The 16,683-nt window shown below is 40.4% G+C and overlaps 1 protein-coding gene across 3 annotated transcripts in view; it reads right to left on the bottom strand.

Annotated features, from left to right (window-relative positions):
- npas3 (neuronal PAS domain protein 3) overlaps window positions 1-16,683 on the bottom strand; it is a 262,662-nt gene that overhangs the window by 159,035 nt on the left and 86,944 nt on the right. For all 3 annotated transcript variants that reach the window (XM_066694336.1, XM_066694337.1, XM_066694338.1), the window contains one exon: window positions 12,081-12,325. In XM_066694336.1, coding sequence (XP_066550433.1) covers window positions 12,081-12,325 — 245 coding nt within the window. The remainder of the gene's footprint in view (window positions 1-12,080; window positions 12,326-16,683) is intronic.

Raw genomic sequence — 16,683 nt, 5'->3', positions numbered from 1 at the left:
AAGGCACATTCATCTACTGCAGCTAACTTTGTTATAAAGGATCACGTCTCGGAATAGAGATATATAACGCGGTGAGATGGTTTATATTGAGTTCCTAGGATTGTGAAGCATCTATTCTTCTCATATCTACGCTGGGCTGTGGACTGGGAAAGGGATTGCTTTACGACCTGAAACCTGAGACTCTTCAACAGGAAAATCTTCCGCTGAAATACAGAGATGTGTTTTCGCTGTCTGGCTGAGGCCACCAGAGATCAGCACCAGGAAACAAGAAGAGCGTCTGCGCAGAAACCAGGAGGAAGACGGGCTCCTTCCCAGGGATGGGGATCCCGCTTATCTGCACTCCTTACTTTAAATTATTAACCTGCTTTTTCCTCAACATTTTAGATGTTTTTTTCTTTTATTTTCATTTTGTCTTACATTTTCTTGTTTGCTTTCAACAAATGTTGACTATATTTCTTACAAGCCATATTCCTGAGGTGCAGCAAAACCCATTTGTGTAATTTGTAGGGTTATTCTGCCTCTTCTGTGGCAGTCGGTGCTGTCGGTGTTTCCACTGTGATACTGGAAACCCCTCAGAGACAAACAAACCAACAAACAAACAACAATATACTGCCCACACCAGACGAGCCAACATGAAACTTACAAACCTAATGTACTGTTTTATGAAAGAATCTGCATGATTTTCATTTTGTGAAATAACATTTAAAAAAGGCACATCAAACCCCTTAAGTTGGTATCATTTAATGGGATCAGCTAATTCACGGCGCACTGTGCTAATTCTCCTGTCTCGTCTGCACAACCTTTTTCCTCTCTCTCCCCAGACAGGAAAGGCAGTCGAGTCGCAGCGATCGCTCCCCTGTTAAGACTGGAGTGGGCATGTCTGGGGTCACATGTACTCCAGTTCTGACAATTAAAGACGGTTAACTATACCTCCTGTACGCACACAGGAGTCGGCAGTCGAACAATGGAAGCCTAGCATTAATAAGAAGCACGAGGCAATCATCGACCTGCCGACAGCGCTGCAGTTGACTTGTCAGCCGCGCCGAAGTGGGCTCTCCTTCCACAAGTACCGTACTGTACCGCAGACCGCATAAAAAACACCGTTCACATAGACAATGTAGAACAGTGTGCGTATATCACCTCACATCGTTCTAAAAGTTACTGGCACAAGCTGCTCTTTAATTTGGATTTGACAACCAAATTCTGCATCGTGTTGAAATGAAGGTCTCGGCGTGACAGAAACTCTGCGGACTGAATCAGACTGAAGCCGGGGGTGCTGTTCTCTCGTGTGGAGTACAGAAGGGCCCGGCTTCTCTGTATCTCACGTCAGTCGCCACTACAACACACCTGAACCAGCGTCTCCAGCTTTCACAAAGAGTTGATTAATGATTCAGAAAACTAAAGACACCATTTAAAAGACAACAGCTACTTTTGCTTACAATTGCTTATTTTTTATTTTGTTCTCAAATGTCCTTCTTCTTCGACTCGGTTCAAGAATAAAAAATGTGCATATTTCACAAAATGATTGACTCCAACTAGCAACATAATCTGGATCCTGGGAGACAGGAATCCTAAATTAAGTCATTCTTGCTGCAACCCAGTTTTACCCCGAGGTCTGCACTTAAGTGTACGACACGTGGAGCCGGTGTTTCTTCTAATTGCATAAAATCCCAACAAATTCATACATCAGCTGTGATGCGGCCTGGGATCCTGCAGACAGAACCACCACGATGCAGCTGCTGAAATTTCTGCAGAAAATAAGCAGGAAAGAAAAGCTTCATGGAGGCTTTGCTTGTCACTCTCTAATGCTCATCGTTTCATTCTCTTTTTGGGTTTTGTTTTGTTTAAAAGCTTCTCCGTGGTCTGCACTGGTATCTGAGCATCAAGCACTTCATGAGGCTTCATTAGTTATGAGTAAATATCATTCATCACATGGGCAAATACTAATGAAAAGGAAGGCCATTACTGCAGTAGAAATTAAAATCAAGTTAATTGTTTGCTGGAGCTGCGGCTAAGACACTGGACTGCTCCGTCCACAGACATCTCGCACTGCCACTTTGGAAAGGTCCTTTTTCCTTGTGATTCGACGAATAACAGGCTAAACACATACGAGTGTGTAAAGTGTGCCGTGCTGGTCTGGAGCAGGTCGGCGGTGCAGAGGATGTGTGGTTGATAGATGGCACACCGACACCGCGTGAGAACCGTCTGAGAGCAGGGCCTCCTGTCTTTCTCCAACGACCATCTCTCCATAAGATCTGGGGCCGGTCTGCATTACTTATGTGGATCCCCGGACAGCACTGTGACGTTTCTGGGCAGCGAGGTCAACACACACACACACAAACATGGGAAGCCATCACCCTGGCCCCAGATAGGTTATCTCGCTCATCTGTAAAACAGCAACGGCCTCAGAGCTCTGTTTTAAAAGGTACTTTTTCCTTTTTTTCCCTTTTTCCCCCCCATCCTGTGGCCTTTCGTGAATGCAATACAAATTACTTGATATTTTGCGAATAAGAAAACCGAAACACAACAAAAAGAAAAACAGCCATTAGAAAGCTGTTTATTAGGTGGTTTATTAGCGAGATAAGGAAACTAGATGGGTGACCAAAAATCGTTAGTCATGCATTTAGATAGCACTGCTCAATACTTCACGCATGGATTGCCAAGTTTCTAAGACCTTGTCTCCCTCCACCAATCGCGGTTAATGTTAGAAATCCATTGGTTTCAATATGAATGCCTTCGAGACAGCAGCAGAATTGTGTGATTAAAGTCACCCAGGCCATTCACAGGCAGAAAATGGTGTGATTAAATTGGCTTATTAAGGTAGTCATTTGTGGCATGATAGTGGGAAGTACAGTCAACAGAGCACAAATGTAAATCCAAACACTTAAATCTCAAAATCCTCACTGACCTTCCTTCAGTCTTTAAATTACACATTTCCCTGCTCTGACTGAATGCCCTCACTTTATAAATTAAAGTTTGTGAAAGCACTCTGCGGGATCCTGCCCACTTTCTCCATTGTTCGGTACTAATGATTGTGTAGCCCGGGTGCTTATGCACAAACCCAGTTAATGCCGCAGTATTTACATATGTAAAAACAATAAATTACCTAGTGGAGGAATAAATCACACATTTCAAAAAGCCGCAAGATTTACTAGATATCAATTAAAACCTGAGTGACTGGATTCATGTTGCATTAGCCTTTAAGTACTAGAGGAAATCTGCTTCATGAAAGGATATTGGCGCTGCAATGTTTTAAAAGCACAATATCAAGGAATTATTTTTGACATTTTGATTCATGCATGGTTATAAAGCTCCAAGACAACATGGTTTAATTATAAAACATATTACTGCTGCCTTAGTCATGCCAATTAAATTTGATTGGATACTTTCTTTATTCAACAAGCCCTTTTCATGTCATTTTAATTTACTGTCAAAGCAGCCTGAATATTGGAAACTAAATTATTTACTACAGCCCATAAGCCAATAATGTTCCATTTGTCTCGTACTGAGAGAGACTAGACTAACAAGATTATTAAGGACATTACTTGTAATAGTGAATGTCCTTCACTTTATTTGAGCTTCATGCTGTGCTTTCAGACATCATACTTCAAAAGAGCTGCACTTGATTCAGAGACTCGCTTTATCATCCTGCTAATTTCTTTCTGGTTGCTGTAGTGCAGGTAGCAAAGGATAAAACCAGGCGATATTCTGCAGCGGCTCGGTCCCAGGGCAGGGCCCACATTCAAACATTTAAACACAGTATCTGCTGCAAAACAACACTTTTTTTTTTTTCCCAATATTAAACCTAAAACAATATTCTTGTTACATTAATATAACATTCAGTGTCAATACTTAGGAGGTTGTATTATATTTAAGGTATTTTCTATATTTCTGCTGTTATCAGATTGTACGTCTCCCTGCAGTGGCCATCCTAAAAGATCCTTCACAAACGGTTCTGCCGATGATAAATAACTGATTCTGAAAAGACTTGAGCAGATAAGTGTACAGAAGAGCGAATTAGTGTCAAACAGAAGCAAACATAAGAAATATGAAAGAGTTAGTGCTACCCTGATATTGTCTCCACTTTCTTCCTTCTCTTTTACAAAAGCAGGGATTAAAGAGAGAGAGAGATTTCAGCAATGCTGGATTTGGCTCTGCTCTTCCCAGTGAATAATACTAACGCACTGTTCAGAAGATACTGCGCTCCCCAAATGTGCTCACAAGATAATGTTGCTCACACTAAATATTAATTCATGTTCACAAGATCTGCCGTGCACAGTAAATACTTATTCAAGCTTATTAAATGTTTTTTAACTTTTAACATATCCGTGAAAGTGCTAAATAATATTTGAGTAACGCATTTTAAATGCCAGGTAACATTTTCACAAGACTCACTCACAAAACAGGCAGCATTATACTGGTTTCAATATGAATATGTAGATCTTCCCACTAGAACACAATTAACCCACATTAGGTGGGTTGGGGAAAGCAAATGTAATGCCCTGATAATTATTCCTTCTAATGCCTGGATTCTGAGTTTCTTTACAGCTGTGGGTCAATTCAAATAGCACAGTAAAACCACAAGTTACTACAGTAGTATATGCAATGCTTGTGTTTCCATACTGATTCCTAGGCCTGCCTTGTGCTACTGTAGTTCTCGTACAAATCGCTGCCAGACCCGATCCGAAGGTTGTACAGATACCACAACTTTAACATTAAATAAATACAATTGAACAGAAAGTGGTACAGCTTCCTCTTGTTGGTAAAGACCTGTGCTTGTACCAATTTGTGCAGATATTAGATACAGCTGACTAAACAGCCAGTCACAAAGCAAGAAACAAACCTTTCCATATTCATTCCAAGTGTCAGTCTGATTTATTTCTCCATTATTAGACCATTTGCATTCGTAAAAGGACTAATTACCAAAACCACCAACGCAAAAGGTATAGTGCTTACATGTGTTAAGCAAACCACTGGAGAAAAATCAGGCATTCAGACCATATTTCCATCTTTGCTTAAATACATAATTTGCAGGTTGTCTGTTCTAGAAACTGTAAATTAATCATGAAAGAAGGTGGGCCAATTTCTCCTCTGTTCAGATTAATAAAATGTTTAATTTTGCTTCATTAAGCCCAAGCAATCCCACATTTACAACAGAAAATTGAAAATGTTTTGCACTGTGGCAGAGCTGTGAGAACTCGGCTTCCCAATGTGATTTCCAAACTGGGGTTTGATACAGATTTACATAAAAAAGGAAAGAGATGAACATGCAGAGTATGCAATTCAATTTAAATCTGTAACTCGCTCATAATGAGGAGTGTGACATTATTGTATACAGTGGCTTGTTTGTTTTGTCGTGAGAAACTTCATCAAGGCTAAGACATCACAGGAGCAGACTCCACTTTTCCCCATTAAAGAAACAAACAGGAATGCTAATGTAACGTCTGTATTTTCCTCCAGTATAACATCCTATACGCGATTCTGGAACAAAGTGGTTCCATGGGCCAAGTAATTAATGTACTGTACATTGTTCAGCAACAATGCACCCTCGAGGTGTCTGGGTGCTACAAAAAGGTGTAATTGTTTCCATGGCAATTACTTTATTTTCTATACATACACATATGAAAAGAAAGGACAAGAAAGAGAGAAACAGAAAAAACGAAAGAGAAAAAATAAATAAACAAATAATAAATAAAAAAATACACAAGAAAGCCCATAGCATCTATGCAGCCAAAAGCAATTTCCTTTTCTAATTTTAGTTATGCAAAGCCTATGGGCATCATCAGCATTTAGTAATTAGTTTTATAATTACTGCTGTTTTGCTCTCTGTCATTCAATTTTTCTTACAACTTGGCTGGGGAATGAAACATCCCACATTCACAGCTGGGTAAATTACTATCCATTTATAGAGAGCGAAACACGGAAAGTTTGTCTGCGCCGTGATGTTCAAGCACTGTGAGATAACGGTCCGCGATGAGGTTTGGGCCCTTAAATCATTTTCACTACCCAACGATTGTGCAGGTCCATTGTGATGCAAACGCCATTAATTCCCTCATTAACGCTGACAATGACGGTGGCACAGTGGGTACACATAAAACATCCCCTAATCAGCGCCTTCTGGTGAACAAACTCGCCCGCGGAACACGGTTTCTACAGGTTGAACACAACGGCCGATACAGTGATCTATCAGACAACAGGATTAGGGACGGATTTAGGAGGATTTAGGCACTGTGGAATTCGAGTAGAAAATTCTGTGTGGGGGGGGGGGGGGGGGACAATTACAAGTATTACGAACTGTTAACAAGTAAACAAATATCGATCGCAGACAGTTGATGGCAAGAATAAATACAGTCGGTTTTAAATGTAAAAGGCATCGCAGCTGAAATGGAGGCTCTGTGGCTGGAAGCCCTTTAGACGACGTGCGAGTCAGAGACGATATGATGGAATTACTGGGATCCATTTTTAAGCTGCACCCTTCTATAAACATGGAATTCATTTCAGTGGGTAATTGAATACTGATGTACATTTCGAAACGAGCCAATGAGAGCCTCCCCCTCTTTCTGGATTCGTCTCATCTGATAGGTTAACGTTGCCTGTCTGATATATTCTCAAATCAGCTCGACTGCAGTGGCAGCGTCCACACATACACAAACACACACACAACCTCCTACATCTGAATCCATTCCTCTACCCCATGGGCTCTCATCTTCATCAAATGATTAGAATACAGACACAAAACAGATCAACAGAGGAGCTTAAACAGACTCGAGCGAGGCTGTGGTGGTCCTGCTTTGTGTGGAGGAGGAATGGTGGAACAGTCTTGACCAACAATCGTCTATAATCAGGCATTTTGCAATATGTCTGAAGGAATCATAATCAGACGGACGGATTGTGACGTCTTGGCTATGAAAACAGTTTAATGGCACACAGTGTAAATAAGAAACTAAACGCTAAAATAAAACATATCTTAAAACATTTTGTTCCAGCTGATTAAGGTTTTGTTTAAATTTGCAATAGTGAAGTGATAAAGCTAACGGGTAGATCCTTGTGGCGCTGAGAGAATAACTGCACCCTTGGAGGTTAATGGGGGGGATATCTGAAACGCTGTCTGATTTGTGGCATGAAGGAGCAGCAGCTTACACATAAACCTTTCTTTAACACCATCTCTGAGCCACACTTTTGTTTCCATGAAGTGGCATATTTAGCTCCACATTTATCTTCTACACGCATGAATAATAAATGCACAGGTGGTACAGCAGGTCACGATCCGTGTGCCAACAGAAAACAAGTGAAAGGTCAAGCTTGTTTGTGCAGTGTCCTTCAACAGATGTGAAATGGCTGTGACAGAGACGAGCAAATCCCGGTAAAAAGCTCAGAGAATCATTTGATGGGTCAATTAAGTTAAAGGTCAAAAGACACAAAGAATATCTGCTACACTGATAAAGTAACAATAATATATCAGCATTAAAGAAGTAGAGGTCAAATACTTTCACTTATGATGCAATTAATGTCTTGGCTTTAATTACCAAAAGGCTTCAGGGTTTTTAGGGTTTGTACTGTGTACTCTGTTTAGTTTAAATGAAAAATGTCAGCCTGCCGCTAACGCAAAAAGTTGCTGCAGTACTAAAACAGAGGGTGGAAACCACAAGAGACCGAACAGACGTAAATAAAAACACTTAGCAACCTGCTAACTGCAGACCTGAAATTAGCATATGTATCAGTAGTAGAAAGTAGCAGATCACAATAAATAAGGGTCATAGTGCTATATTTGCAGTGGTTTAAACCCTGCTGTGATGCTGTTTTTGAGTGCTTGCATTGTGTATCTGTTTACTGTGAACACGTGAGTGCATATAATGGTCTAGTTTCTGTTTCAATGAGGTAGTAAAATGCTAACCATATCCTACTAATAATAATACAAACAATTATTCATGAGATGTGCTCGAAAGGAAGAATAAGGAATACAGTGTCAATAGAAAGTATTCAAACCCCTTGGACTTGGACATTTTGTTGTGTTACAACCTGGAATTTTGATTAATTTAGATGAGATTTATGGGAGTAAGTCTCTACCTGGTTTGCACATCTGGATTGTGCAATATTCACCCATTCTTGGCAAAATTGTTAAAGCTCTGTCAAATTGGATGGGGATCATTAGTGGACAGCGATCTTCAAATCTCAGATTCTAAATCGGATTCAAGTCCGGGCTTTGACTGGGCCACTCCAGGACATTCACTGTCTTGTTTTCAAGCCACTCCAGTGTGGCTTTGGCTGTGTGTTTGGGGTCATCGTTCTGCCGGAAGGTGCATCTCCACCATAGTCTGAGGTTTTTGGTGACTGAAGCAGGTTTTCCTCAAGTTGTGCTTGTATTTAGCTCCACTCAGCTTGCCCTCTACCTGTCTGCCATCACCATACTTCACAGTAAGGATGGTATTAGTTGGGCAATGTGCTGGGTTTGCGCCAGACATATCAAATAGTTACATTTGTGTTTGATTAGACCTCCAAGTCTTTTAAGAGTCTCCTACATGGCAAATTGCCAAGCGGGATTTTACATGGGCTTTATTCAGAAATGGCTTCCTTCTTGCCAATTATACTGGACAGTAGGGATGCACCGAATGTTTGGCAACCGAAATTATTTGGCCGAAAACAGCAAAAAAAAGCACTTTCGATGTTCGGCCGAATAAGTGAAAAGACCGAATAAATTTTAACGAACAATGACGTTTTTGATGACACGATCAAATAGCAGCCAGCTATTGCTGTTTATTCTGTATTCGCTGGAACTCAAGCGCACAGTTGTGTTACCGAGCGCAGAGTGGCAGTGTGGTTTGGAGAGGAAAAGTCAATCGTTTAGTCAAGTAGACTGTATAAATTAGCTAGATGGGTCTTATACATTTTGTATTTCGCTGTTGTGACCGGAAAACATTGCCACAAGGACGCTAATGTTAAGGCATTTTCATTGCAGCTCACATTGCTAAACTGGCAATTGAATGAAAATGTATAAAAAATGAAAAAGAAAAACATATTGTTCGGTCAATTACAGCTGTAATTGCAAAATATTCCTTTATAAAACAAATAGTCACAACCTTTATAGTTAATTTGAAATTGTGACAATAAAAAGTGATAATGTCGGGACAATAATACAAAGAGTCTGACATAACGAGCGAGAGTTGATATACGTCTTCTAATGTATTTTTACATAGATATTTATTTAACAAAGTTGTTGTGTTAGATAAGTATTCATCAATTACAACGTATTCATTTATGGGGAAATGGTTTGTGATAGAGACGTGCATGTTTTGCTGCGTAGCGGAGATTCTGCTGAAGAGAAACGTGCGGTTTGTTTGCATCGCGTCTTTGCTGGTGTGCATCGTATTGACCAATGGAAAGGACTTACTGTCTGTCATCATTCCTAGAGATTATATATTTTTTACCCACCACAGACCGTGACTATGAATATCTAGCCAATCCAATGAAATCCTTTTAATGACGTGCAGAGAAGGGAGTAGTAGTGAAGAGGAAGAGGAGTATGAAGAGCAATAATGTGTCACCATATAACACCCCTTCTCATGTGTTTAGTTTAGTGTGTTGATACAGATCCCCATTAGCTGCCATGTTAATGCATATGCGATTGATTAATTTGAAAACGATGCACACACCTCTACTAGAAAGTGTTATAATTCAACAGAATGCAATATTTTGGTCAAAGACCTTATAACACTTGCAAGCAGAAACTGTGTGGGAGAATGTTTTTCCTATCCAGCTCCTGTTCCCTCATACACACCTGTCTAGTCTATACTATACTATATGGTAATTGATTAATTACCTGAATAAATGCCACTTTTTAACATGTTCACCACGCATTTATGCACCCTCATTCAGTTATAGGCCTAATATAGGCTATTCAATAAGGGGGGGTCAAAGATGGCCAAATACAAATATTTTTATTTTACTAATGTATGTATTTTAAGTTATATTGTGCTTTGTTGGTATAATGTATGCTGGAATGTTAAACAAATGTTCAGTGTTAAATAAATATTTTTAAATTGTAGTTTTGTAATAGATTTTGTCTTAATAGTAAAAAGCACATTTAGACTATTTAATTTATGCAATGGTGAAAAAATTGGCAAAATAAATGGAAAATAAATGCGAAAAACCATGTTCGGTATTCGGTATTTGGCCTTCGCCCAAGTGTTTCATTATATTTGGTTTCGGCTTCGGACAAGAATTTCCATTTCGGTGCATCCCTACTGGACAGATTTGTGGAGTACCTGGGCTATTGTTGACACATGGACAGTTTCTCCGGTCTCAGCCTCAGCTGTAGGTCTTTCAGAGGGTCATTGACCTCTCAGTGGTTTCCTCTTCTTAATGATAGACTTGACTGTGCTCCAAGGGATGTTCAATGCCTTTGAAATCTATCGATACCCCTTCCTTGATCTGTGCCTTTCCACAACTTTATCCCAGAGTTGATTTGAAAGCCTTGGTCTTCATGGTATAGCAGCACAAGATCCATTTGCCATAGCGCCGGTACTTTTTTATTTAAGCTTGTTTTAGTGGTTTGTGTTCACATTTGCAGAGGACTTTAATATATTTAGGAAGCTGCAGAGCCATAATTTCAGTACAAATACCGGCTCTCTAACTTCTGTTTTTCTAAAATGAAACAGGAATGAGAATTTAAATAAAGATCATTCCTAAAGCAGAGTGGATTTACCAACCATCGCCATGCGGAGATTTCCCTAAAGGTTACAATCATCAGTTATTAAGTAGCACTGCCTCGCCAGACGACGGCACAGTCATTTCTTCAACAAATCTCATATAATAACATATTCATAGCAACGCTGACACGGGTGCCCACATAAAGGCACGAGTAACTGATTGAAAGACAAGACCGCAGAATGAGCCGTGTTGCCGAGTTTTCAAAAACAATATTAAAGCCCCATTTCACCTTCAACTCTGCACACTGTGCACACAATCCCCCTCCAAGTGCTCCTTCATCTGTGTTCATACAGGAGCGCTTATTTCCAGCAATAACACCTCCCTGTGAGGCAGCGCATTTGGGAGATATTTCAATGAAGTCACTCCCTGCCAATATCGATGTCTCAGGCCCTCGAAACAGGAGCTGCCAGAGTCCAGGCTCTCCAGGCTGAAGACTCTGAGACCCAAGCCAGGACGAATCGAGCAGCCCTTCAAATACGAGCGCGGGAGCCTGGAAGTGGAGGCGTTTAAAGCGGGCGAGCACATCTGAGGTCACATTAAATTTATTACATTTAATGTGATGTTTTCAACAGGATCACACCGGGTCTACCTTCGTCCTGTGATCATTAAATTCACTTTTCCGTACTTTTATCTAACAAACTATTTTCTCTGCACAGAGCCAGGATAGGGTACTTTAAAAGCCAAATGCATTTCTATAACTTGTCCTTTTTGTGAGGGAATGTGCTTGGACTCGCACTGGAACAGGAACAGTACACAGATACACAGACCCTCGATGTGCACGAAGGATAACCCACACAGCACTACTCTGTATGCATTCTCCCTGTGTATGTAGCGTCCTCCAGGAGGAGACAATGCAACGATGCCATCTGTTGTGCACAGTGTAGAACAAACAGCACAGAGTGAAGAGGTTCTCACAATGTGACATTTACAGCACCAATTCTCCTGAAAAACAACACATTTCAGAATGTCGTAGATCAATTCATCACATTGATCGTTTGCATGTAAATCAACACTCCTGTTTACAGGAGTCAAGGACACGCTAGAATGGAAAAATATGCTGATCAACAAGCATGTCCTGTTCTGCTTTCCATGGTGGTGTAGCTGTAGAGAAGTAGAGAAAGTGGATACAGATATATTTAGTGTTGTACTACTGAAGTTGACTTGTTATTGTAGTTTAAATTGAAAACACTGTTGCTTAAAGTGCTTAAACACGAAGCACACAATACTGTGCTTCTGAGAAACAAAGCCTTAAAGAACTGTCCGTAATGTGAAAAGGGTGTTACGCAGGCACGCCCCCAGTAAGGGCAATAGGAGTGCAGAGTGGCGCCAGTAAGGGCAATAGGAGGCAGGGTGGTCCCAGAAGGAGCTCTTACCTTTCACAGACGTGTTGGGAGGAGGCCCCTCTATTCTCAGGTTCCAGGGAGGGTCGCCCTGGTTGGCGAAGTCCCTCATTTTCAGGTAGCTGATGGTGAGGCGGATGATGGAGGCCTTGTCCAGCTGGCTGGTGATGGCGCCCGGGAGCGGCAGGAGCTTCGCCAACTCGTAGAACTCGAAGTTCTCCTTCCCCCGGCGAGAGCGGGCCGCATCCCGGGACTTCTCCTTCCTCAGCGCCTGTAGCCTGCAAATCAAAGAGATGGGCGTCAGGTGACATCATCCAGGCCACCCTACACACACACACACACACACACTGACCTACTGAGACCAAACCCTCTGCTCCTACAAACACACACACTATCTATACTAAACAGCCAAACACATTGCTCATACACACACACACACACACTAAACCAACAGAAAACACGTACGCATGCACTCGCACTTACGCACTCACACACACAGTCGCACGTACGCACACAGACAAAAACAAAAACTACACGTAGGAGACATTAATAGTTTCACAGTGTAAATGCAACCGTTTACTAGACGTACACAGATTTCAGACCCAGCGTTCACACAGAGCTGCTACAATATGTGCGAAGCCCCCCCAGAAGACCGAGATGTTCAGCGCATGAAGCAACAGTGGAGGGCGAGCATTCAAAACCAATATTCAATTGCTACATTTCAAATCAGCTGAATATGATTGTATGAATACAGAATATTCAGTGTTTTCCTCTTGTGTGACATGATTCAATGAGATATATACACACATATAAAGCCCAGGTCTGGAATTGTGTGTAATAATGTGCTTGGAAAGGAAAAAAGGTATTGTTTAAAAACGAAACAGTCCACAGTGTAGAATAACAGAGTCTGTTATTCAATATCAAACAACAGCTGCTGCAAGTTACACACAAAACACAAGCAGGCCTTATATCGCTTTCATCATCTCTAGCCATATTGTATTAAGTTCACAATAAATCACAGTGGAAGCTTTGAGTTCCCTAATGGCCAACACTTACATTAATTTTTTAGCACCACAAATGCAAAATCAGTTAGAAAGGATTTGAAAGATGGGGTTTGTGAGAATTTTAACAAAGATGATATATGATGGGGATGGGCATGCGCTGTCCGTACTCGGGATTTCGTGAACCCGAAATTGACACGCTTAAATGATGTAGGAAAAAAAAACAGAAACGCACAAATGATGTGTGGCAGTCAAGCATCTTTAAACAAACATGCGGCGACTGAAAGCCAAGCCGCTGCTCTGCTGCGCGCGCCGCCCTGCTCCCCCGCTCCCCGCGCCGTACCCTGACATCCGCCGGCTCACCTAAACGATTTATGAATTCACAATGTTTGCAATTTGCAGATAAAACTACAAGCCTGCTACTGGGACTTTCACATCCCACCAAAGAACCTTACTGCCTTGCTAATGCAATACTCATAGTTGTCATAATCAATTTATGTTAGCTTTTGTAAGCATCAAGAGTATAATAGGATAATTTCACTACCAAATATAGATGCACATTTTGCCCTTATATCTAAGTGGCAGATTGCTACAGTAGATCATCTCTGCAGCGGCACGTCAGTAAAAATGCACTATTTGATGGTCTGCTGCTCAGACAATATATAAAGCTAGTTGTAATGGTTGTTTGGAGGCAAACAGTAACACAGCAGCGAAATTTCATTTGTTCCACAAACTTGGAAAGCATTATGTTTAGCTGACAAATATTTCTTGATGTGCTAGGGTTGTATGACCTTCATTCTCGAGTCATATTTATCACTTTCTACAGGAAGCAAATACGTTTTCTTTACATGAAATCATACCGAATTTGGCCGGGCCCTTAAATTACTTTTTAAGCACCTATCAAGATAAGGGATGAAAGTATCATGTATCGAGACGTTTCCGTGCTCCCAGGCCCGCCCGCAGTCGCTCCACTCTCAACACGGCTCCGGCACGGCAACTTATAAAGGGCTCTCCTCCGTGGTGACCATGAATACAGAGAAGACAAAGTTGACAGGACTCGTATTCCCCCCTAGTTCTATCACTTGAGAAAAAAAGAAAGATTTGGAATAATAAAGTAGGTAGAGGATACTTTTCCACACATGGAACACTAGTTCACCTGGGTGACTATTTTATTTTATTTTATAAGAAACTAAATATGTATTTATTGTAAGTGTTATCAAAATATTTACAGCTAAAAAGGCTATATGGAATCAGGAATATCTGACATCTAATAGAGGTCTTATCTTTGAAAACATATACCTATTTGTGTTGTTGACGTGTAGATATGTACATTGAAAACTGCACTGCAGGGTGGATAATTTGTTTAATTGCCACCGAATATTGCTTCAGATATAAAAAGGTAAAGCAGGAGGAATCCAGAAACCAAACGAAGAACCAGCACAAACCCGATGGAGATTTTTTGCAAGCAGCAATAATGGCAGGTTTACCTTGGAGCAGCTTAATGTATTTCACACCCTAGATTTCTATTTACCAAATCAGCTAATCACTTCGCAATTGAACTTCGGAGAACAAAAAAATATCAATTAAAGTGGTTGAAACTTCTGCAAATTATCATTTAGGAATGCAGTAATTGCTTTCATCAGGCCAGAAAAGCCCGCCAGAACAGAAATGTCACTTTAGATTAGTGTTCTCTCTCCTGAAGCAATGGATGACACCGCTGATATAAGACTAAATGCCAAGACCAATCAATTGCTTTTGTGGCTCTGCTCCGAGCTGCAGTAAAGAGGCCATTTTCTAGGATCTACTCTTCATTATAGTAAATGCTATCTCCTTGGTAACATAATTCCATTTCTCATAAATTCTGCCAGGGTGCATTGTCCTAACAATGACTGTTTGTGGGGAAAAACGCTGTCAGTTTAACACAATGAATTAAGTGTGAACTCTGGGCTGCAGAGAGAAAGTCAAGAGTATTCAAGTCCACAACACGCATGTACGTCTCACAACGCGTCTTCTAAGGTAAGAATACATTAAGACAATTCGTATGAAATGTGTCTGTGCTATTTTTCAATCCACTCCTGCAAAAAAAAGTTGCTCAGCGAAAGGCGATGATCTCAGCGATTACAGAGCCAGGCGCGGGACCCTCATCGGTATGGGGGGCGCGTGCGGCACGCATCCTTATCACAGTGTAATGCGGATTGATTTTCATTTTACTATTGTATCTTCCTTCTTTTGCAAATCAGATTATACTTTATCACAACTATTGACTTTCCTCAATATTTAAAGAGGTGAGACAGTTCTTGTCCACAACTGTAAGCAGATCTGTCTACACCGAAACCCGGAGAGCGTTTTGTACAGAAACAATTTCACTCAGTGTGCTTCTCTCTGTGTGGGGGGAGATGCTTAGGTCTAATACTCAGGTGTAAGTGTATCCTACTTTTAAAATCAAATCCTACACATTTCCTCTTCTATAGCAATGACAGAATATCAATTAAAAAACTGGAAGCTTTACAAACATGTCTAGATGAAAATGTAACATTGACAGGACTTTTTAAAATATCTATATCCAACAGGAGACAAACTTATCTCCACTTCTCCTCCAGTAGAGGAGAGGAGAGGTCACAGTGGATGTCGCAGCAGAGGTCACAGGCTATCCTTGGAAAGTGTTTCTTTTGACATGAGATTTGGATGAAGCTCATTTAATACATCCTTATTTTAATTTCTAAATCAGACCAGGGTCACTTTTCTCTCTTCTTGTGTGGAGTCATTTATCATAATACGATATATAATGTAGAAATCTTTACTTTTAATACAGAATGATCACTGTGCTTGTAAAGACAGGCAGACTACACACAATGAGACTTAAAAAAGACCGCAGTCTAGTGTGTGTGTGTGTGTGTGTGTGTGTACATTAACCTGAATATTATCATAAGTAAACAAACACACACACATAAGAGCAGATCTAATTTTCAGAAATGGGTGCCGGTTTTCCTATGACTTCAACAAGGGCGACTGTATTGATTTTTCCCTTAAAGTCAGATCCATACATGGCTTTTATGTCAATGATACTTTACTATCCAGCTGTTTGAATGGTGTTCCTGATACTCATTATTATTTGTATCTTTACACCTGTTTATAAAATGCTAATAAATCATTAACTGGTAATTAAATCATATCATATCATAAATCATGTCTCAGCAATTCTAGTATTACAGTCATTCATGTATTTCTTAATCAATATATTTAGTCAAACTTGCCTGCAGTTTAAGCCATTAGAAATTAAGGGGTTTTGTTCTATTTTGTGCCCATTAATCCACGTATAGTGTCTTTGGTTGAACAATTCAAAAGACCCTGATATGAATAGGAATTGACAGGAATCAGCTCTATATGATACATTCTATGAACAGAACAAACTCTGAATGGCATCAAACATATTTTAATAATACCTGAAATGCACAATAGTGTCCACAAATAAAATACATTTGAATATTTAGAAATACTTACACCTCGGGATAATAAATGCTTTCCATTAAGACAGAAGCTTTAGTAATACATACCATCTCTGGCTACAATGATCTGGGCAATTTGAGAAATAATACCATCAAATTATTCGGGATTATACCCCGCTGGCACAAAAT

The sequence above is a fragment of the Amia ocellicauda genome, chromosome 21, assembly GCF_036373705.1.
Source record: "Amia ocellicauda isolate fAmiCal2 chromosome 21, fAmiCal2.hap1, whole genome shotgun sequence".
Classification (NCBI taxonomy): Eukaryota; Metazoa; Chordata; class Actinopteri; order Amiiformes; family Amiidae; genus Amia; species Amia ocellicauda.
This window is presented reverse-complemented; position numbering and strand designations above follow the sequence as displayed.